General features: G+C 43.8%; 1 protein-coding gene across 2 annotated transcripts in view; it reads right to left on the reverse strand.

Moving 5' to 3' along the window:
* PLXNA2 (plexin A2) overlaps positions 1-25,238 on the reverse strand; it is a 258,767-nt gene that overhangs the window by 74,219 nt on the left and 159,310 nt on the right. For both annotated transcript variants that reach the window (XM_075615228.1, XM_075615229.1), the window contains 6 exons: positions 23,412-23,526; positions 21,414-21,614; positions 18,740-18,836; positions 17,722-17,912; positions 9,988-10,139; positions 5,714-5,831 (listed from right to left, as the gene is read on the reverse strand). In XM_075615228.1, the coding sequence (XP_075471343.1) occupies positions 5,714-5,831; positions 9,988-10,139; positions 17,722-17,912; positions 18,740-18,836; positions 21,414-21,614; positions 23,412-23,526 (874 nt within the window). The remainder of the gene's footprint in view (positions 1-5,713; positions 5,832-9,987; positions 10,140-17,721; positions 17,913-18,739; positions 18,837-21,413; positions 21,615-23,411; positions 23,527-25,238) is intronic.

A 25,238-nucleotide genomic window follows, 5' to 3' on the forward strand; every position in this document is an offset into this window, starting at 1 on the left:
CTGCATTCATGAATCGCTTTGGATTTATAATATGGGCACATTGTCACCATCTAGTCTAAGCAAATGCATAGACACAAGTATTTTGGTCCAGTATCCTGGCTGGCAGACGTCAGTCTGTTTATCTAGTTCAGTTTTGTCTCTATCTATGCACTTTATTTACATGCACTGACCCGTCCATTGGTAGATCTTAATAGTCCTCTAGACTCTAAATGTGTACAGAATTATACTGTACATACACTATATATTGACATTCTAATTGAATAAGGTCATCCATTAATTTCATTTTTTTGTTATTCCATTATATATATGTTTCATTCCAAAATATGGAATGAATTGGAATTGGCTGTGTAACATCTTAAGTGTCACATATAAAGTGTCTGTTGAGTTAATATTGGAGTTAGAAGTGGAGGTGAAGACTACAAGAAGATCTGGACTCTGCACTACAACAACTCTGCAACTGTGAGAACTTGATTTTCTAAATGCTCTGATAATTTGTACCCTTCCTATCCTCCAATACCTGTGAAGTCTCTCTTCCTGCACCTCACTATGCCCTCCCTATTGATTTTTCAGTTTACTTTTTCCTCACTCCTTTGTAAACGTTTCTGTCCTCTCCAACTTCCCCACTCCCCTCCTACCCACATTTCTTCATCTCTCCTCCCCTCGCCTGTGCCCATATACTGCACAATTATTTATACACCTCTCTCCCGACAACTTCTTTAGCCCTTACTAAAAAGCACCTCCAAAAATCCTGTATTCATGCCCTCTATCAACTCCTTCCTGCTGCTGCTGGGGATATCTCTCTCCTAATCCTGAACCTAGCCATATACACATCTGCTCTCACCACGCCTCCCTACCATCTCTTCACCTGCTAATGATGTTAACCTATCTGATTTAATACTGACTAACCTTAAAACTCATCTCACAAATCAAGCATCCCAATAGCCTGCACTCATGGCTACTGTCCCACACCCACTGTCACTCCTACCAACCATCGTGACCAAGCACTGCCATTTACAACACTTATTCCCTCACCTTCTGTCTCTGTAAGTCTCCCAACATACCACTTAGACTGTAAGCTCTTCGGGGCAGGGATTAACGTTCCTATTGTCTGATTTTGCTGCGCTTATTGTATTATTATAATTCTCTGTACTGTATTATTTGTGAAGCACCGAGTACACTTTTGGCGCTATATAAATAAAGATATACAGGCATACCCCGCATTAACGTACGCAATGGGACCGGAGCATGTATGTAAAGCGAAAATGTACTTAAAGTGAAGCACTGCCTTTTTTCCACTTATCGATGCATGTACAGTACTGCAATCGTCATATATGTGCATAACTGATGTAAATAACGCATGTGTAACAGGCTCTATAGTCTCCCCGCTTGCGCACAGCTTCGGTACAGGTAGGGAGCTGGTATTGCTGTTCAGGACGTGCTGACAGGCGCATGCGTGAGCTGCCGTTTGCCTATTGGGCGACATGTACTTACTCGCGAGTGTACTTAAAGTGAGTGTACTTAAAGCGGGGTATGCCTGTACATACATACATACAAATATTATCTATATCAAACGTTTTTAACTTATTAAATATTTTTAGAATGAATAATGTATCTGCTTATAATATATACTAATAATATGGGGATCAATTATAATTTTGATTGATATAAGCGTATATTTGTATATTTTTATTACATTATATCTAGTTTGCACTTGCATGCTTTTATATGTTGCTAGTTCATTGCTCAATCTGTGTATCCTGTTGCCTAGCAACATTGGATATTTAAACCTCTATCATAGACTATCCAATCATTTCCCTGATGAAGTCACGCACGTGACGAAACACGATGGGACGTGAACAGGTGTCCGTGTACCAGCTGATGCGGAAGCAGAGATCATTGCGGACTACTGGCAGTCTAACATTCTCCGTGGATATTACTGAAACTGACTACACATCTCTGCCTGGTTTGCTTCCCTGGAATCTTCTTCTAGTGGACGTCGGTTGTCCGCCTGGTGTGTCGGTGCCGATCTCTATCCATTCCGCGATGGGACATCTCATGCAGCAGAGTTCTACGCTGACATGCGAGTTTAAATACTCCGCTTGTGAGGGCAGGTCCTTGTGACTTTTGAATATTATTAAATAGTTTTGCTGAGTTACGCTATGGAGCTTGCGCTTCTTTTCTTTTTCTCTATTCAGAAGCTGCATTGGAGCTCCATAAGATCATCAGAACCGGTTCTGGACTACCATGCACATCGTTCACGGTTTGTTCATATTGGGACGGGGTTGAACATTTAACTTATGTTTACTTAACGACATTGATTGTCTATTGTGAGTGTGGATCCCTATCAGTCATCACTTCCTACACATTAATATTTTATCACTGATTTAAATTTAGATTACTTGATATATTATTATCATATTATCACTTTTCACATATTCACATTTACTATCAATATATATTGGTTTAGCGCTACCTTTTTCTTGTGTGTTATCTATCTATCTATATATAGTTGTGTATCACTCTCTCTGTATGTATGTATGAATATATATCTATATATACTATATATATATATATATACAGTATATATATATATATCTATATATATACACACACGTGCGCGCCAACACTTGTAGTGTAGCCAGTTGAGTGTTGGCGCCTGCCATGCAATGTACAGGATCTGCCTCCTGTGCGACCCTATCTCTTACTGTGGAGCAGCCCCCCAGGGAAGGAAGCCAAAGGCTGCTGCAAGGTACCAATCCATTTTATTACAGTATTTAATGGCACGGAGCTGCTGTAATGGAGTTTGCAGCCCTGGCAGAAAAGCAGCCACAGGATATTACAGAGAGAGAGGAAGACAAGAGAGGATATATATATATATAAATATATATATATATATCAGACAAACATACAGATAGATAGATATATTGATATACAGACAGAGACGCGTAGATAGACATGTAGATAGATAGTCAAGCAGATAAACTGATAGTTGGACGAACATTATAATTTAAATAAATACTATTCATTTTAACAGGGTTTCTTTGATGATTCTGGTGCTGTTTTATGCTGTTTTACAGCCGGAAGACTTTGATTATTAGATCCCTTGAAATATGAAGCACTTACCAGATTACCTCTCGTCACTTTACCCACCCTCCTCTGCCCTCTGGCCCACACCAACCAGCAGGAATGTTTTATTCAACACTATTTACAGTGTGTAAGCAGCGGTATTACTAATGGGAGCAAACAAGTCTTTATTGTGTCTCTTATGTAAACTAAAAGTTGTTTCGCACTATTAATGTAAGTGTGTGGTGATACTCAGCGCTGCTTTACACTGCAGTATGCGGTTTCACTGTGCTGTGTAAAGAAAGGGGTTGTCTCTCCTCCCCTCTATCATGGTTAGGCAGGAGATGGGAGAGAGATTCACTCATGTATCAGGATAATTGTTACAGGGATCAGACTCCCATAAATCAGAAATAATGAGTGGGGATTGTGACTTGTGGGTCCAGCAAAGCAGCGAAGAATCCATTATCCTGCTGGCAGATACACCCGATCCTGGGAGAGTAGGAGTTCCAGGCGCACAGGGTTATCTGTGTCAGATAACATGCACAGGAGTTTCCTTTTGTATCATCCACATTGTGCAGAGCTACATTCTAGAGACAATGTATCAAGCAGACAGTGCTGTGTAACCTGGAGCCCTATAGCTGCATGTAGAACCCAGAGTGTTCCATTCAACCTGTGTCCTTATGACCTTGGACAAGCGACTTACCTGTAGTTTCTATACTCTGATGCATAATTTATCATACGACTTGTACTTATTTTAATAAAAGAATGGTAATCATTATAATATGTTGTTCTTGCACTGTGCCGACTGTGTATGCAGCACTGTACATACCCTAGAACTCCTCGGGCACAATGAGTTCCTGCCCTCAAGAGCTTACAATCTATTTTTTTTTGTTCCTCAAGGATAGGGAGATAAGGTGATTTACCAAAGGTCACAAGGTGAGCCGAGATTTAAACTTGGTTCACCCACATCAAAGGCTGTGAGTGAAATGACCACTGATCTTCCGCGCCTTTGCAGCTTGTGACACATTTGAAGAGCGTCGCATGGAAATTCTATATAGATATGGTGAATGTTTTCATGCAATAACGCATTGCTTCAATTCTTCCCAGTGCCATAATCATCAATTACAGTACATTGCAAGCTCTTTGGAGCACAGGCTCAATATACCTATGTGAAATGCTGCAAGCAGCAGAATTCAAAGAAGAGCAGCTAAAACGATCCACATTTGACATCATAAGACTACAGGATCACAACATGTATATAGCTCGGAAGTAAGAAGGGACAGGAGCATGTGATAGTAACTTGAATCCATCCACAAGGAGCTGGCTGGAAGCATATTTCAGAGGAAGAGAAGTGCTACAATATAAGGTCAGGCTCTGAAACTAGAGGGTAGGAAGATCAGGGGAAATCTGAGAAGATCCCTCTTCACTGAAAGGGTAGTGGATCCCTAGCACAGCCTGCCTGCAGGGGTGGTGGGGATTAATGCAGTAAAGGGATTACAAACTGCTTGGGGTAGACAGAAGGGGCTCTGAAATATTGAAGAAAATCATAAACAGGTAGGACATTGGGCAGACTGGGTGTTGCTAGAGATCTTTATTTGCTGCCAATTCTGCATAAAATGCTATTTTCATGGCAAGCCGGCAATATAACTGGTCCGGCCATTTGAAGTGGAGCAGAATAAGGCCCATATTCACTAAATGGTGCTACGCGTTAGCACGCTATAACTCCCAATGAAGCTTAGTCCCCTTAAGTGAACATGGGCCTAAGAGAGGTAACTGTGTGACAGCGACAGTGGGATACTCGGGACAGTGGGACGACTCCAGGTGACCTGCTAATAAAACTTCATTAATTAGCCTGGGAAAGAGGCATGTTTTAGATGGCACGGATCCCTCATCTGTTGCCATTAATGGGATTATCTAGTTCTAAATTCCTCCTTCCAGCCGTCTGTCCTTCCCAGGATACTTTTGTTAAATGACATCATAAAGCATGGAGTGACATTTATGGCTTGTTACATGATTAAAGGGAGCCTTGTGCAGTGCAGCTGCAGAAAGCTTAGCATTGATTTTTCTGAGGGAATGTGTCATTTTATCATGAGAGTGAGCAAACCTATAATTTGCTGCTAGGGAAGATGGAGTGAAGCAGATTAGAGAGGGGAGCTTCTGCTTCCATCATTACTATTATCTTTGCACTAACAAAGGAAATTACAGACAAACAGGAGCAACTGGAGTGGCCCTAGTGGTTTTGAAGTGGGTGAACCCGGTTCGAAATCCCAGTGCTGGCACCTTGTGATCTTGGTACCGCTCCCCGCTTTCTGCCAGTGCCATTAAATAATATTATATTGCGTACTTTATGAGGCGTATGTGACTGTGATGGTGATGACCTCACAGAGGAGAATGATGTGCCTATGATGTCACAAGGCCAAGCGCACGTTTGCTGATGACCTCATGGAAGTGCATGATGTCATACAGCATATGGTAGAAAAACAGATGTGATGGAAAAGGAAGACACTGCTGTGATGTTACACTCCTGCTGGTGACATCATGGAGGTTTGATGTGGGCCACACAGCCCATATATTTGATCAGCAGTAAAAGGGATCCACGTTGACAGGACAGGTTGAGATGGTCTTAGGTTTGTGAAAACCTCGTACTTACCACAAAGCTGTACTGCTGCAGGGACCGTGCCATGAACTCCGGTTTGCACTCTCCGATACAGAGCAGCACGGGGCCTGAGCTGAACCCAGGGGGGGCCTCACCCATCTGACACACAATCCTGCGGGGCAGAGCAAACAGGGAGCGGGTAAGCAGAGGTGCCAGTGTGTGTCACATGTTCATTTACAAACCAGGAGTACCAATACTTTATTTATTTTTTGGAGGTGGGAGAAGGACTGACTGGCACTGAGAGTTTGAAGCAGGGAGATCTGGTTCAATTCCCGGTGTCGGCTCCTTGTGACCTTGGGCAAGTCACTTTATCTCCCTGTGCCTCAGGCGCCAATAACATAGATTGTAAGCTCCACGGGGCAGGGACTGTGTCTGCAAAATGTCTCTGTAAAGCGCTACGTAAAACTAGCAGCACTATACAAGAACAGGCTATTATTATTATTATTATGAGGGCAGAAATCGGGAGCATAACTACATTTCTATTTAGAAATACAAAGTTACCTGCTAATTTACCCATAATACTGCTGCTGTATATTTAGAAACCAGGATTATCAAAAACGACAAGCATCACCCAAACACATAATCCTTGGCTAAGTCATTATGTAGGTAATTTGCTAAACATGAGACCATTTCTGCACATTTTGCCAGAGGGGCCATGCAAAATGTGGGTGGACAAATGAAAAAAAAAATGCAAAATGTAAGACAAATTTGCAAATATATTTGTACATTTTTACTCTCTGCTTTACACCCTCTGCGCCCTCGCTGTTTCCTTCTGTCTCCCTCCTTTCTTGTCCATCTTCTCCCCATGTCTCCCACCACCTCCACTTTTTCTCCCCCTCCCTCTCCCTCTTTTCCCCCCTTGTTCCCAGGGCTTCTCTGCTCTCCTTTCTTTCTCACCCCTCCCACCATATAATATATAGTATATATAGCATGTTCCCCTCTTCCCTCCATCGCTCTTCTGTACAGCCCCTCCCACCGATTGTCTGCCGTTCCTAATATAACCCCCTAGAGATCTGAATTAAGCGCGCAGATTGCCAGTTGGACACCCCTGGATTCACACCAATAAAAATAGTAGCAGCTCCCAAAACATTAACCCCTCTATCTGAGAGAGACTGAAACATGTTGCACTGCGGAGCATCTGGGAAGCACCATGACCACTGATCCAAGTTGCAGGGTTTCAGTCCCCGGGGATAGCTCTGTCTGGATTTAGAGGTACTGCAGAACCCAGATGGACAGAGCCAGGCCCCGTCTCCTGTGACAGATGGGGAGACGCGCTGCAGGCAATCCCCGTTTGTTTCCTAACACAAAAGGGGGAGCACTTCATCATCCTGACGGCTGCACCTGTAACCCCTATTCTGGCTGTGCCATTCTTTGTGTGGGTGGGGAGAGGGGGGCCTTTATCATACAGAGGGCAGACAGGTGCAAAACCAGTGACTCTCATTTCTGGGCAGACACAGGGCGTGAGTCGGCTATTATAATAATAATAATAATACTACCTGCCCTACACAGTCCCACGTGCATTGCTAATAACATCCCAGGCCTGGAAATGACCTGGGGTCACATGAAAAGTAACTACAGTGGTATAAGAGGCTTAAAGGGATATACTGTATATATTATACAGTCTGACAGAGCACACAGCGCTGTATGTATGAATGTTGCAGGCACAATAAGTCCCTGCCCCGTAGAGCTTGCAATCTAATGTTAGTGCTGGAGACACAGGGAGATAAAGTGACTTGCCCAAGATCACAAGGAGCGTTGGGATTTGAAAGCGTTTCAAAGGCAGTGACCCCTGAGCCACTCCTTTAATATATACATACATACATACAAACACATAAATACATAGAATATATATAATATATACCGTATTTCCTCGATTGTAAGACGCCTTCGATTGTAAGACGCACCATCAATTTGGCCCTTACAATCGAGGAAAATTAAATTTTCACTTACAATGAAGCGGGCGGCGGCGGCAGGAGAGGTCCCACGTCTGCAGATGGTTGAAGATGGACAGCGTGTGGGTGTGCGGCAGCAGGACAGGTCCAAAATCTGCAGGTGAGTGAAGATATGAAGACAGCGGGCGTGCGGTGGGGTGCGGCGGCAGGAGATCATAATTGCAGGAGAGCTGAGCAGGAGCAGAGCGGCATAGGGGAACGCCTTCGGAGGTGCACACTGTAACCGGAAGTCAACTTCCGGTGTTACTGTGTGCACCTCCCAAGCCATTCCCCTATGCGGCTCTGCTCCTGCTATTATGATCTATTAGCCGCCTCCACCACCGCACGCCCGCTGTCTTCTTATCTTCATTCACCTGCAGACTTGTGACTTATCCTTCCGCCGCCACCGCACTCCCGCCCGCTGCCATCTTCAACCATCTGCAGACGTGGGACCTCTCCTGCCGCCGCCGCACACTTCGTCCTCCGCTGACATGGGACCTCTCCTGAAACATGTTAAGTGAAAAGAAGGGGTTAGTACTGTAGACACTTTTTTTAATACATCGATTCTAAGACGCACCCCGATTTCAGACATGTGAAAATCGAAAAAAAGGTGCGTCTTAGAATTGAGGAAATAGGGTATATCCAGGAGATGGTGTGTATATATATATATAGGCCTTCATCCAGCAGATGATGATGATATATATATATATATATATATATATATATATATATATATATATATATATATATATATAGCAACTGTAATATATATATACACACACACACACACACACACACACACACACACACATACATACACACACACTTACATAAACCTATATTTTAACATGTCCCATGTCTAGGAAACTGCACTTACATGCCCCCTGTCACATGATCACCCAGACCTGAGCCCCACACTTTTTCCTCTCAGGGTTTGTACTTCGTTCACCTTAAAGCCGCACGCCTCCGACTAACATGTACACATGCCACGCCTCCCACTAACATGTACACATGCCACGGCATGTTTAGAACCCGGGGGTATTCTGGAGCTGAACCCTGCTATTATCAGCTCAGGTAACCGCAGACACAGGAGATAAAAAAACATGTTTTATGTGCCGGTGTTTCCTATGTACAATTCAATATGGGAGACGGGATCGTCCAATAGGCTTTCTATTGGCCTGCCAGATTTGGGTGCCATAGGCTAAGGCCCCGCCCCCAGAGTCAGCGCGCCCGCACTGCAGACAGGCGGTGCGCTGAGATACACAGACCGCGATATGCGGTCTGTAGGGAGCCGGGGCTGGAGGTGGGCGGGAGTGGGAGGATTGACAGTGAGGGGGGGGGCGTGGCTTGAGCGGAGGGACCCGCTACTCTCCCCCCCCTCCCTCCACGGACTCGGGCTGGAGCTGCTGATGGTAAGTAAAACACACACACACAGGCACTAGGGCGCGCCCCAGTTCAAACAACCTCCACTCATACATACACACACACACAGGCAGCACTCACGCACTCAGGCACACACATACACACACACACACAGGCACGCACGCACTCAGACACACACACAGAGGCAGGCACTCACGCACTCAGGCACACACACAGAGGCAGGCACTCACGCACTCAGGCACACACATACACACACACACACACACACAGGCACGCACGCACTCAGACACACACAGACAGGCACTCATGCTGCTGTCACTCCACACTCCTCCCCGCTCCACGAAGCCTCTCCTCCTCCCGAAGCCTCCCCTCCCCATTGGCTCACAGCCACACCACGTGACGCGTCAACGCTAGGGATCACCATTTTCTTGTGTCCCATAGCGGCTGACGCACCACAGCGTGTAGTAAGCTGTGCAGCCAGTGGGGACCAGGACCGGCTCCGCAGGATTCCCCTGCTGGTGGGGAACTCGCGTGTGGCCGCCCGCGCCAACGAGCGCAGCGGGACCGAGGCCATATAGTTTCTCCACGAGGTAGCACCAATAAGTACACTTATCGGGATCCCTGGAACTCAAAATAGCAGGGCTCTGCTCCGGGCAACCCGCTTGTCCTAATGATGGGGTCGCATTTCGGTGATTGATGCCTTTTTCTCCCCGCCTAAATCTGACACACTTGAACCTTTAACCACTCTACCTTTTTTAAAGCCGATTTTTACATTTAGTTTGTAAAACACTCTGAGCTAAGACTTCGGAGAAGGTTGGCTGGCTGCTCCCTGGTGTCTGACGTCATCGTTAAGTTGTTAACCATAGGCTGTTGTTTTTGGGCCGGCTGCGTGGAATTGACCCTTTATTGCACTGCCATTGGACCCTTTGTAATGGGATGGGAGTGTGGACTTACTGCTCTGCGATAATGTATTCCTCCTCCACCGCGCTGCACTGCACTCCCGCTACCAGCACGTTGTGAGCGATCTCAGAGAAGTCCAGCCCCAGGTTCACTCCGCGGATGGTGACCCGGGTACCTCCAGCGGGGGGTCCAGATACGGTGAGAATCTAGGAGAGAGGAAGGAGAGTCAGGTACTCCAGACGTGGGCGAGTACACTCAACATCACATCATTAGGTTTGGAGTGAGTCTCATTCGCTGGAAGGATGTCACGTCTGGAGTGACTCTTAACTACTAGAAGAGAGCAGCTTTCATGAAGCATGGGTTTCCCTCATAGGAGGGAAGTCTCACTCATTTAGAATGAGTGTCCTTCACTGGAAGGCATTCTTGCTCACTGGAAGGATGTCTCACTCACCTGGAGTGAAGGCCATGTAGTCTCACTCTTGGAGTGAGTCTCTCTCTCATTTTATGGGTATCACAATTATTAGAATGTTGTGTCAACTAGTAGAAGGCAGTCTTAAAGCTGCAGACCAAGCAATATCCTACATGTGTGTTTTTTTAATAAATCAGTTCTGTACTATGAGAAAATACTTGTAGCCTTTTTTTAAAAACAACTCTGAATGACATTTTTAATGTATTATAATGTAACAAGCATTTTTTGTTTCTATCGCAACCATTTACAAAGTCACATCCCCTTCCTCTTCTGAAACAGGCTCTGGCACACCTCTTTTGGAGACCTGTCATCTCTCTAGCAGTGCACCAATTGTATCTAGTGACTGTCTGGTCACGTGATCTTCCCCACAGAACGTGGCATCTTTGGTCCTCTTCTGCTGCACTGACAGCCATTTAGTGAACCCCCGAGCCCAATCTTTGCCGATCGATCATAGGAGGATGGAACTAACTAATTAGTAGTTATCATTGTGTGGATTATATTGATGCACAGAATGAAGGAGGCGGGGGAGGGGGGGGGGGGGGGAGGCAGCTTGGCTGCTGCTTTAAAGGAGCAATCCAAGATGGCGATTTTGTTTTCAATTTTGTTTATATAGCATTGAAGCAGGGGGTCTCCTGAGCTGAAGTACGTTAATTTCTGCTCCAGGGACCCCCTGCTTCCGCAAACACTTACCTCTGAAGAAGGTGCCGGTAGCAGCTCCGGCTGAGCAAGCCAGTCTTTAAAGTTTAAAGCTACCGTGTCACATGGGCCAATAGGAAGCCACAGTGATGACGAAGACTGACCCATCTGTGCTGAAGCAGGGATATCCTGACTAACCTGACCTGTTGGTGGCCCTTGAGGATTGGAGTTGCCCACCCTTGGCTTAGAGGCTTAAAGCAGCGTCACCAAAATACCAACAGAGGAATAATTACTGTGAGGAAGGGTTGTGAGTTATTTATTGTGGGATAGAGTAAATTTAAAAAAACGGCAGACCTGGCAATTCTTTAAGAGGATTATATACTACACAGCGGAAATGCCAGAGTTACTATACACTACTATAACATGGCACTGCATGCACCTCTGGCATGGGGCTGATGTTTGTAGGAGCAGCACAGACCGGGGTTTCTCTGTGACCTACATTCCTTTGGACGCTAATTGAGCAGTTTGGAAGTAACTGTGTCACCGCTCAGCCCCCGGCTGGGACAGAATGAGTTCCATTAATTACAGCTGGAGAGACCCAGGACGGGAAAAAACATACACCAACACAGTATGCACACAACCGCACGCACAGATACACAACTACCGTATATATACTTCTATACACACACACACACTCACACAAAACTGCACGCACAGATACACAACTACCGTATATATACTTATTTATACACACACAACCGCACGCAGATACACAACTACTGTATATATACTTCTATACACACACACACACTCACACAAAACTGCACGCACAGATACACAACTACCGTATATATACTTCTATACACACACACACACTCACACAAAACTGCACGCACAGATACACAACTACCGTATATATACTTATATACACACACACACACAACCGCACGTAGATACACAACTACTGTATATATACTTATATACACACACACACACACACACACACAACCAGACCCGCAGATACACACATACTGTTTTTACTGATATAGACACACACACAGCTGCACAGAAATACACACACACATATATATATATATATATATATATATATATATATATATATATATATATGTATATACGCACACAGAAGCGCACACACAGATACACACATACAGTATATACTTATATACACACACACATACACTGATACATAAATAACCACATATAATATACAAGTGCACACATATATTCTAATACACAGACACAACCGCACGCTCAAATATGTAAATACTGTATATAATTTATACACATAACCGCAGATACATAAATAAACCCATATCACATACATACATACACATAGACCCACACACAGGTACATATTTAGACCCTCATATGCAATTCATATACAATATTCATGTATGTATGTATGTATGTATGTATATCTATATATATAAAATCAAAAACAAATAGTCGATACCGTTCTGTGGCTAACAAAATAATTTTATTTGTGCGAGCACTCGAGATACAGTGATCTCTTCTTCGGGCGATGTTACAATTGATTAAGCCAAGAAACTTACTTTCAAACAGGACAGCTGGGATGTTTATCTCTGCGGGTGAAGATTAACCCTCCCCTCTGCGCAGTATGCCATTTATGACTTAAGGTGTTAAAGCTGCAGTTCAGTCAATATCCTGCATGTGTGTTATTTTTAATAAATCAGTTCTGTAGTAAGAAAAAATACTTTTAGCATTTTCTGTTTTTAAAAAAACAACTTTGAAAGACCAATTTTCTTGTATTCTATTTTAACAGCCATTTGCTACGGCACTGCCCCTTCATGTCCTGTCACAACCCCTGGCACACCCCTTTGTCAGCCCTGCCCTCCCTCTTGCACATGTCAGTGCAGGAGTGCTCATGAATATTCATGAGCTTCCACTGACAGACAAGCAGAATATAAACAGATCCCTTCACTAATTATGTCACCAAATTTCGCCTATCAATACATGGAGAAGGAATTGACCTGCAGCTATACAGTTCTTTAGGTAATTAGAGATTGAACACATAAAACTATTGAAGTAAAAAAATAAATTAAAAAAAAAAAAAGACTGAACTGCAGCTTTAAATGGTCTTTGAATGTTTGTGATGTTACAGTGTGTGTATATGTGTGTATATATATACTCACCACATGCACAAATACATCTATAACCCTCATGTAAACCTGCACATTCAGACACACAAATATAGACACGCACAAAACATGAGAACATGAACATGTAGACATGCAATCATACACTAAAACACACATGTATAAACACACACACATAAACTCATGTGAACATGTATGTTCATATATTCAGATGTGAGAATGTTCACTATAATGACACAGATAAGACACCCATCAATGGGTATTATGTTTTTACAGGTCACTCTCTTTTTCTTCTTCTTCTTATGAAAAATGTAAATGTTTTCTTCCCTAAGCTCCCACATCTCACTCATCTGAAAGTAAAAGGCATGTGTGCCCTACACGCCAAAATAAACACACGCCAAAATAAACACACGCCAAAATAAACACACGCCAAACCACAAGCAGCCGCAGGCACCAACTTAGACAGAATCACAAGTGTGTGATCACACAGACCCCAGGGATGAATCACCACCCCCAAACTCAGCCACAGCCAAATACAGGCATTTTAAAACCTGTATTAACATATGCTTTAAGCCAGAGATGGCCAACTCCAGTGCTCAAGGGCCACCAACAGGTCAGGTTTTCAGGATATCCCTGCATCAGCACAGGTGGCTCAATCAGTGGCTCAGAAAACCTGACCTGTTGGTGGCCCTTGAGCACTGGAGTTGGCCACCCCTGGTATATGCAGTGCATATCTGTATTGTAAAGAGAGTGGGGTCAGAGGGCCCGGTAACACCCGCTGGGAAGGGGTTAACCATGGTTCTGCAAACAGCAGGAATGAACAACAGGGCCGAAACCCCGACTGCTGCAGCTCCTCTCTGCGAGAGCCGGTCCCACTAGCAGTGAGCACATGCACAGCCTAATTGTTACAAGAAAAGGGGACTCAATTATTCATTCTGACAGAACAGCCTTCAGCTGCTTCTTGCAGGGCATGCCATGGTAATAGGAACGAGCAAAAAGAAGTGTGTGTATATATATATATTAAATGTTAAAGAGTATGCTGTTCCTGCATTACACACAGAGGGAACAGGTACAGGAGAATTCAATGCCACCGCTACTACATAAGTGCAGGGTGACAATTTGTGGCGTGTTTACCAGGTGTACAGCAATAAGGCCCTCGGTGAGTTGTACTGCAGTGCATGCAAAGCAGACAGAGGTAGGCGACAATGGGAAAAGGCTCAGTAACGTTGAGAAGGAGCAGAGGGGACAGTGGCACACAGTGACAGAGATATAGGGTAGAGATGTAGCATTAAGGCTGCGGCCATAGTGCGTGCGATGGCGCACGCGGTGAGAGCAAAATGCAGGACCTCTATCAGGTCGGCCATAGTGCGCGCGCGAGTAAGTGCAACGGCGCGGCACAATTTTGAAGAGACAAAATAACTTGTTTTTTTTCGTATGGCGGTCGCGTCACGTGATTGGTTCAGCCAATGAGGGCGAACCAGCCTGGCGACGTCACGGCCACGCCTCCCCGTCGCGAGCGAATCTGAGTCCACAGATCGCTCAGCCAATAGGCACGCCCGACTCCATGCGCTCCGTCATGCGCATGCGCCTGCACAATATCCAAGGCATGTGTTAGTGACAGGCCAATAAGGGTAAATGTAAGCTCACTGGGCGAGGGTGAGAATATGCATCTGGTGAGCCAGTGGCTCAATCATTAAGTGTTTCCCAGGTTACCGCAACTCGGCCTTAAGAAGGCGAATTTGAAACTGCAATGGGGTGGTTGACTCAAAATGGGTCGTTCAGCTCCGACAGGCCCTGCAGTTGTCTGAGTATCCCGTAGACTGAACCATTCATGCAGGCCACCCCCTCCTTCTCCCCCCCACCCCGATGAGTCAATGGGCACATCTGCTCCCTGGCGCAGAAGCCTGCCTATCTATGGGCGACATTACCATAGCTAGCGTAAGGCTGACCTTTGCCATTGGCTGTGACACAGAAAGCCCCAACGGGGATTCTGCAATGATTACCGCGGCTCACAGGCACACGGGGACAGCGGGACACAAGAGCCTGATCCAGACAAAAGACTTCTATTCAGCCAATGGTTCTGCTTCATTGGCTTTGTACAAGTTTAACATGCTCTCTCCAACCAACCCCATGAAGTTAGTGGGCAGCCTCTCCTAGGACCAAAATGAGCCAACAGTGGGGGTGTGTTTAATGGGTTGAATATACAGTGGGCCAATTGACACTATTTTGAAATAAATCACAGACAAAAAAAAATATTCTATATATATATATATATATATATATATTTATTTTTTTCCCCTTTGAATGTCTTTGATAATAATTAAAACCTTTGGAGGGGTTTTACCATCTTTACCCAGGCTCCTTGGTGATAAGATGGTTTGTAAATCTAAGTTGTTCATCCAGACTTCTTCCACTTTGCTGTGTGGTTAAACTAAACCTGCCGCCATCATCATCAGGCAGGGAAAGGTGAAGGGAAAGAGCAGGTAGGATTAGAATGAAATGGATCACAAGAAAAACAGAAACGTCGCCAGAAAGAAGGAAGAAAATAGGTGCAAATGTTACTTTAAGGAGGATTGAATCTGACAGTATGTCAGGAGTAGAGGAATAAGGGGGCCTGCCTTATCACACACAAATCTCAAATATTGGCAGCTCCCCCATGGTTGGCAGAACCCTGGGATAAAACAACATGGCTCCTGGTGTCTTTACTCCGTCCGGCTATTGTTCGAAAATCAGATGCAGATCAGCGGTCTGGGGATATTCATTTCTTTTAAAGAGTCAGCGATGTTAAGTAAAATGTTGAAAACAAAATGAAAAGACCGGGTTTATAAGGGATTCCTTAGGGGAATCACAACAGTGGCCACATTTAAAAAGCCCCACACAAAAAAAACAAGCTTTGTTTTCATTATATGACTGTAGGTCTCCGGTGATCTCTTCAATTACAGTATGTAATACATGAATAGCCAAGATTGAATCTCTTATTTTTGTGCCTGCTAAATGGCTCCTCTCTCTACGAAGCATGGGCAAAGATTTTAACCCCAACTGTACACATTTTGGTGAATATTAGAAAAGTCTCATTTTCAACCCCCCCTTAATAGTTTTTCCTCTTCTACATGATTTAAATCATTTACTCGGTTTGGTTTCTTACCGACTGGGGCAAGAGAGGACCCCGAACCCCCAGGGTCATTTAAACAAGCCGAGCTATTGATTGACATTTCCGGAGAGTGTCTGGCCGCTCTCCCCGTGACCCGAGAGTCCCCTGCCCTCCTTGGCAAGGAAAGTAAAAATGTTCTTCCTGAGAATATCGATTCAACGCGTGCGCTTCACTCACACTTTTATTTAATTAACGGCCGCGAGCCTGTGGATATTCTGCGTGCAAGACGCTGAAAGTTAAACAGGTAACAGAGAGAGAAAAAAAGAGAGAGAATCCAAGGAAAGCAAAGAGAGAGAAACACAGAAAGGAGAGAACAAGAAAAACGTGACAGATAGAAATAAGGGGAAAAAGAGAGAAAGAAAGAGAAAGACAATAAGAAAATATACATATATAAATAAAGAGAGAGTTAGAGTAGGGACGAAAAGAAGAAATAAGAGTTTGATATGTATGTACAGTTGGGCCCTGCATTTCGGCGCCCTGCTTTTTGGCGTTCCACTCATACGGCGGCACCCAAAATGGGGGCGCCATGTCTGCGCATGCAGAGACTGGGGGCTGCCGGGGTTGCGCATGAGCAGAATGGGGGCTGCCGGGGTCGTGCATGAGCAGAACGGGGGGGGTGGGGCAAGGTTACGCATGCGCAGAACGGAGGTTGCGCATGCGCAGAAGGGGGGATTGCAGGTCTTCACATGGGCAGACCTGCAGGAGACACCGAAAAACAGCGGTTCCGCTTTCTGGCGATTTTCGCTTTGCAGCGGGGCCATAGAACGGAACCCGCCGTATTAGGGAGGCCCGTCTGTATGTATGTCTTTATTTATATAGCGCCATTAATAGCACTTCACAGCAGTAATACACGTGACATAATCATATAAATAACAAATAATACAAATAACACATAATTTGAAGAAGTGCTTCAGACATAACAATAATTAAAAAAAAGGAGTCCCTGCTCCGAAGAGCTTACAATCTAATTGATATATATATATGTATATATGAAAGACTTCCGTCAAAGAGAAGGTTCTTTAATGTAAAGATCAGCGTTTCAGTCCTCTTGAGGACAGAGGACCGAAACTATTATCTTTACTCTACATTAAAGCCCTTTATTTTTCGAGGAAGACCTGTGTGTGCCTAGATTTGTTTTTTGTATACCGAGTCGTCTTCTACTTGGATCATCCAGGCCAATGTACATATATATATATATATATATATATATATATATATATATATATAGACTGGCTTCCATTGATTGATACTCTCCTAATGAGACCCACAAGTACTGTAGGTACACATTGGACACCTAGTTCCTCCTAGCAGCCTATCTTGCTGATGCCATAAAGTGAAAGCACTCCACCACATAACGCCTCCTCCATCGCTTCCTACATCAGCCCCCTCACCTCTGTTATTCGTGGGTTAGTGCACTTGACGTTCCTACTGGACCAGTCCAGCCACTGGTTCTGGGGAGAGGTGCAGTGATGGTGCAAGGTGCAGCGTCCTTCTCCACTACACCAGCCGCACTCAAACTTCTGATCGGCCTTCAGGCAGAGTCCGCAGCTCTCTCTCTGCGCTGCGCACTTGTACAGGTGAACTGCAGGGAGATCCAAGAGGGGCGTGAGTGAGAGTGGGGCCAGGTTTTAACCTCTCTGACATTGAAAAGGGTTCTGCACACGTGCAATAAATGTACAAACTAACCCCAATTTGCATTTTCTTGTGGATTCAAGAAAAATCGAGTTTTCGTTACCTTTCTAATTCTAGGGAATTGGAAATGTGTTTCTTCTACTGCAATGGCTCCTCTAACTAGGAAGCATGTGCATACAATTTACACATTTTTCGGAATATAGAGAAAAATCCCATTTTGAACTCATGCATAATTGTTTTCCCCCTTCTATGGAACTGAACCTGCCTTTTGTTTAACTGAAATGGAGAGAAAGAAGGAAAGAGAAAGACAATAAGAAAAATATACCTATATAAAGAGAGAGTTAAGAGTATGAACGAAAAAAAGAAATGAGAGTGTATGTGAAGCATGTGCATACAATTTACACGTTTTCGTGAACCTGCCTTTGTTTAACTGATATGGCTCCTCTGGGTATGGTAGAGTTATTAGTCATGTGTTTTAACTACACTAGCCAACCTGAATTTATGCTTTTTTTTTTTTTTAGTGAACATTAAAACATTGTTTAATTCAGCCAGTTTTCCCCCTTTTCTTGGGAATTGAAACGGCCATGTTAAAAATAAAACGAATGGTTAAAATGTGTATGATTCTCCCCCCCCTCCCCCTTTGTAGAGATTGAACCTGTGTCACATGCAAACAACAAAAACGTGCCTTTGTTTCATTTGTAACATAAGAGTGATTTCAGGACTGGGGACAGCACAGGGATGCAAAACAATGCACACGGTGGTGTGTCCTCTCTTTACCTTTGATATCGTGAGGGTTGTCAATGATAAAATTGCCATTCCAAACCACGGAGAAATCCACGGGCAGATCGCTGATATCCATCCCCTCGTAGAGATACTGAGAACAAAGCAGAGAGTCAGAGCTGGCTGCAGAAAAGGAGCATGTGCTCAGGACAGGAAGGGGTTACATCTGTTCTGATCGTGGCCCATATTTACTAGGCATTCTTCTGCCAGAAGACATCTTCCGGGTGCTAGAATACTCAAGCCCATTCCCTTCACTTGGGGATATGGAACGATATGAGGAGTTATAGTAGGGTTGCCAGACATCCCATATATATATATATATATATATATATATATATATATATATATATATATATATATATATATATATATATATATGTAGAAGTAGAAATCTACATATTTAATTACAGTAATTTAAGTTCACACATTTCACGTCAAGGCACTAAAATAGGGAAAATATATATATATTGTCGGGGCGCATCATTTTCCCTATTTTAGTGCCTTGACGTGAAATGCGTGAACTTAAATTACTGTAATTAAATCAGGTATAATAACGTAATAGATTTCTACTTGAGTGTCATAGTTACCTGTTCCAATAGATGTCGCCTTACTAAATTATTAAATTAATACATTTAGGACACTGCCCGGTCATCTCATAATACCATGACCCCCTCCCCGATAGGCGTTACTTTTTCATCAGTGCGCGTCTTTCCCCGCCCGGCCAAGAGCAGAGAGGATAAAAACCAAATAATATAGCGGTCCAGCGTGAGATACCCTTCAGCTCCAAGCGTTAGCAAATCATTCATCACTCATTATGATGTCGCACTTTCATACTGGATTTCGGTGCCCGGTATTATAATAACTTAAATGTGACAACCCTTGGTTATATGTCGCAATACGAAGCTCTTAGGAAGCTGCTATGTGGATCAATAGGAGGAATTGTATGGAGCGGTTCTATGGAGCAATAGGAGGAGTTATTTGGAGCAGTAGAAGGAGTTATATGGAGCAATAGGAGGGGTTAGAGTGGTTATATGCAGTAATAAAAGGATTTATAGGGAGAGGTTATATGGAGTAATACAAGGACTTATATGGAGCGGATATATGGAGAAATAGGAGGAGTTATATGGAGCTGTTATATGGAGCAATAAGCGTTATAAGGGGGGTCATTACTTTACATAATTTAATAGGATATATCAATTTCGGCATCTTCTGCTCCAGTTTTTCTCTTTGTTTCCTAATATCTGATGCTGGAGCCTATAAAGAAACATGAAATCTAGCAATGCCCTGCCCTCCCCACCCAGCACTGACAGGGTTACAAGTGAATCTACTGTACCTACACACAGAGAGAGCTCCCTGTAGCTGTTTACTCAATGCAACATGTTTATTTTCTCCCTCTGCTGTGTGTCTCTGCTTCTCTCTCCCGCAGACCCTCTACTTTACTGCCAAAGGCAACTGTATTAAGAATTCTATCGAGCTGGCGTGCGCTGGGACTCACAGAGGCAGATAAGACTTCCCCGTTCTGCTTTATCACCCAGCTGTAAATTAGCTTTTTGCTTCAACCTCTTTGTCAGATTGCTGTCTTATTCCTCCAAATGACCCCCCGCAGGCTGCGACAGGAAATGGCCAGATAAAGTGCTCCTTCCTTTCAAAACAGCATGCTGGATTACAATGGCTCAGGTATAGGAGCACAACAGCATTATTTAGGTTCTGCATTGAGAGTGGGGCAGCAAAACGCTCCTTTCCCAAAGCAATGGCGTTTACAAAATGTAACGATTTTGTTACAGGCCACTCACAATCTTAGAACTGTTTAAGTCATAGGAGCAATGAAAGCCATTTTTTTTAATTTTCTTATTTTTTAAGCGTAGATTTGAAGCAGGGGGTGTCCGAAGCTGAACCCCATTAATCTTAACTCCGGGGACACCCCGGCTTCCCGAAATACAGACCTCCAAAGGGGGTGCCGGTATCTCAGCAAAGTTTAAAGCTCCGACGTGACACGGGCAAATAGGAAGCCAAAGCTGATGATGTCACGGCTTCACATTGGGCGCGGGAGTTGTGAAACTCCGGCATTACGTTAACCCTGCTTTCCGAGTGGGAGCTGAAATTAATGGGGTTCAGCTCCAGAGACCCCCTACTTCAATCCTATGTTAAAAATAAAAACTATTTTCCCCCCAAAAATCGCATGCTTGGATTGCCTCATTTGTTTGTTTTTTTACATTGTAAGTAATTATGGGACCACCGTGGAAAAACAGGCAAGAGAATGTTAGAAATTAGGAATGAACCAATCAGAATGGTTTACCGGTGTAAAACGCGTGGAGCTTGCAGAAAGGGAGCGTTCTAATTGGCTCTGGCCATTATCATGCATACGCTGAACCAACCCGCCCCCCTGCGGTGTAGCTCCCTAGAATGTTCCATCTCCCCCACCTGCCATGGGGGAGCGCGATGTACAATTTAACTTCAAACACACAGATCTTCGTTTTTTAGACTGATTTTTTTTTACTTATTAAGAGTTAGAGGAACCTACATGCAAGGTGATAAAAAGGTTCCCGAAGCAGGGGATTCCTGGAAAGTCTAAAACCATAACTTCCTCTAAGTAAGACACCCCCCTATTACATAAGTGGTACGTCACACAACCCCACTGCTATATAAAAGGAAGCCCCTCCACATAAATTACCGAGCTGTTCTGGCACTGGACGCTGGAGCTGTTGAAGCGCAGAGCGGGCATGCGGTGCAGCACGCCCTGGATATTCAGGACGCACTCGTAGCCACGCTGTCCGGACTGTGGCTGGGGCAGGTTCCTGGCCTTCAGGGTGATCGGCTTCACCTCCCCGACTGGGATTAAGATCTCCTCGGTGGGCACCAGCTGTGGGCAATCCTGGGACAGGGAAAAACATGAGTGAAGAGAGTGTAACTTGTAATACAGACCAGCGGATGTGAGGTTTGGAAAGCTCTGTACATGCGAAGAAGAGACCTGTGAGGCTTGGAAAGCTCTGTAACAAAAGAAAGTTTTGTACATATGAAGAAGAGACCTGTGAATTTGGAAAGCTCTGTACACATGAAGAAGAGACCTGTGAATTTGGAAAGCTCTGTACACATGAAGAAGAGACCTGTGAGGTTTGGAAAGTTCTGCATATATGAAGAAGAGACCTGTGAATTTGGAAAGCTCTCTACACCTGAAAAAGAGACCTGTGAGGTTTGGAAAGCTCTGTACATATTAAGAAGAGACTTGTGAGTATAATGCTTTGTACACATTAAGAAGAGACCTATGAGATTTGGAAAGCTCTGTGCACGCCTCCCTGCCATCTCTTCCCATGCAAGTGGTGTTAACCTTCTGATTTATTCCTGACCAACCTTAAAACTTGCCCCACAAATCAACCACCCCAATAGCCTGCACTTGTGGCTATTGTCCCACACCCACAGTCACTCCTACCACCCATTGTGACCAAGCCCTGCCATCTACAGCACTTATTCCCTCACCTGCTGTCTCTGTACGTCTCCCATCATACCTCTTAGAATGTAAGCTCTTCGGGGCAGGGGTTTCCTTTCCTATTGTCTGATTTGCTGCACTTATTGTATTACATTATCCCTGTACTGTATTCTTTGTAAAGCGCTGAGTACACTTTTGGCGCTATATAAATAAAGACATGCAATACGAAGAAGTGACTTGTGACGTTTAGGAAGCTCTGTACACGTGAAGAGATGTGCTATTAGGAAGCTCTGTACACGTGAAGAGATGTGATATTAGGAAGCTCTGTACACGTGAAGAGATGTGCTATTAGGAAGCTCTGTACACGTGAAGAGATGTGATATTAGGAAGCTCTGTACACGTGAAGAGATGTGATATTAGGAAGCTCTGTACACGTGAAGAGATGTGATATTAGGAAGCTCTGTACACGTGAAGAGATGTGATATTAGGAAGCTCTGTACACGTGAAGAGATGTGCTATTAGGAAAGCTCTGTGCCCACTATGAAATCTATGACTAACTTAAGATACTTTTGATATTTATTAAGTCTTTGCATATTTTGTGAATGTTTCATTAACCACCAATAATGTTTGCTATGCAGGGCTGCACTTTTAAAGTACAAACTGAGCTCTACAAGGATGCATCGGCCTGGCTTCCACTCCACAGTGGTTCTGCCAGCTGCTCCCAGAGGAAGCTGCGGATACATACACCGCGTGTTTAATCAAATATAATTACTTACTCTGCTTGATCGCTCCTTGCGTCCAGCATAACCCCAGGAAAATGGATCAATTCACAAGAGCTTTTGCTGCTTCCCCCAGTGGTAAAATAACATTATCATCTTAGGGATAATAAACACACAACCTGCATGTACGTGTAGGTTTTCAAACCATCCTCATAACGATCTCAAGACCGTGTGCAGCTATCGAGCAGAATTTAATTCTGCAAGCCAAATGGCACTGCTGGAGTTCGTTTACCCGTCAAATATTACCCCTTTAGACTCCCGGGGATTAAATGCTGACCGGTCAACAGTTTAAGTTAGAAAGGATTTTAACTGGGCGCTCGTGGAAGAGATTGCAGTCAACAGCTTGTAACTTTCCACCCCTGTAATAATTATTCAGCACTAAGGGGCCTGCAATGCGCGGCGGTTGAGATTACGTGGGTACCGGGGGCGCAGGACAGATTGGGCTTCCAGTTTGTGGTCATCGTACCTCTGAGACATTGACGCGGCCCTCCTGGAAGGAGCAGGTGGTCGGGTCGTGGGTGCAGAGGTTTCGGTATTTGCACCAGTGGCAGCGGAAGGCGCTGTTTACACAGGACAAGCAGCTTTCGGGGGACAAGAGCGAGAGAGAGGGGGTGTGTTAGAATCCAGGACACTTCTGTACCAGGTCCTTTGTGCGTTTACATATTAGTATTTATGTATATACACGTATACTAAAACACATACAGAAATATATATACATTTACACATATCTATATTATTCCTCTACACACAAACACATATATATATATATGTCTAATCATATATATATATATATATGAACAAGAAAAGAAAGCGCCCGATCCTAGTGCAACATGAAAAAATACACTTTTAATAAAAAATAAAAAATGGTAGGTCCAACAAATTTAAACTCACAAACGGATAAAGGGTAAGAGCATGTAATGAGTATACTCATTCGCCCACCGCGAACGGACGCTCTGAGGACATTTTTCTTGCTGCCGGTACACACATCCGCCTTCGCGGGGTTTCTTCATATTACCTCCCATCCGGGTGCTGCCATGAGGGTGCTGGACTTCCGGGTCACATCGTGAGAGGCCGTGCAGTTCCTGTACCTCTGCTGGGCGGCGGCTCAAAGAAGCTGGGACTGCACAGAAGGAGCAAGCGGCGTGCAAGTGGAGCGACATCATCGTGCGGTTGGCGAATGAGTATACTCATTACATGCTTTTACCTTTTATCCGTTTGTGAGTTTAAATTTGTTGGACCTACCATTTTTTATTTATTTTTTATTAAAAGTGTATTTTTTCATGTTGCACTAGGATCGGGCGCTTTCTTTTCTTGTTGTTCACAGATTTCTGGGAAGTCGTTGGTTCCTGCAGAGAGCAGCCAGGTCCTAATCCATGGACCTTTTTTTAATTTTTTAATTTTTATCATCATTTTTTTTCTCTTCATATTATAGGGTATTTTCTTGTATGACACATATTTTTTTAATTGTTGGTATTTTTTGGTCGCAACATAACTATTTTTTTCTTTTTTCTCTCATTTGGTTTAGCATGGTAGTTAGTAGCTTATAACATCTAGCTATTTTTGCATATATGTAATTCTATTTTTTATAGATTTATAAGTGTACTAGTGTGTATGTTATCAGTCATCATAATATATTACATATCTTACTGTAACTTTATAATTGCTAGCGTCAAAATAGTCATTTATTAATTTAGATATCAAGTGTTAGTTATAGCACCTGAAGGGCGCAGTCTTTTTTTGTCTGTATATACATATATAGATGTAGATATATATCCAGATATATACACATATACTACTGATCTATAGAAATATATTGAGATGCATATTTATTTACACATCTAGCTATCTATGCACATACGTACAGATAGAATATGATATATATATATATATATATATATATCATTCTATCTGTCCATCAATCTACACCCACACATATATACACATGGTAAGTATTATATATTTAGTGTGTGTGGATGGATAGATGTATTAAGCCTGCTATTTTGCTAAAACTACATCTATAAACACAGAGCCCACCCAATCGCAGTAGGAGGTCAAGGTCAAAGGACCTCCCGCCTCTGAACATTCCTGTGACAAGCAGGTGAAAACGATCAACTGAAACGGTTTAATACATGGATTGCGGTGTGAGCCGCAGTGTGCCGGCACAGCCTGCTTTCTCTCTCCCGGTCTCTATTTATTTTTTCATAAAAGCCACAGAGGCTCGGAGGAAAAGCCAGGACATCTCGTGGAACCAGCCAGCCTGTATAAACAGCAGCTTCCTCTGTTATACACTGGA

The sequence above is a fragment of the Ascaphus truei genome, chromosome 9, assembly GCF_040206685.1.
Source record: "Ascaphus truei isolate aAscTru1 chromosome 9, aAscTru1.hap1, whole genome shotgun sequence".
Lineage (NCBI taxonomy): Eukaryota > Metazoa > Chordata > Amphibia > Anura > Ascaphidae > Ascaphus > Ascaphus truei.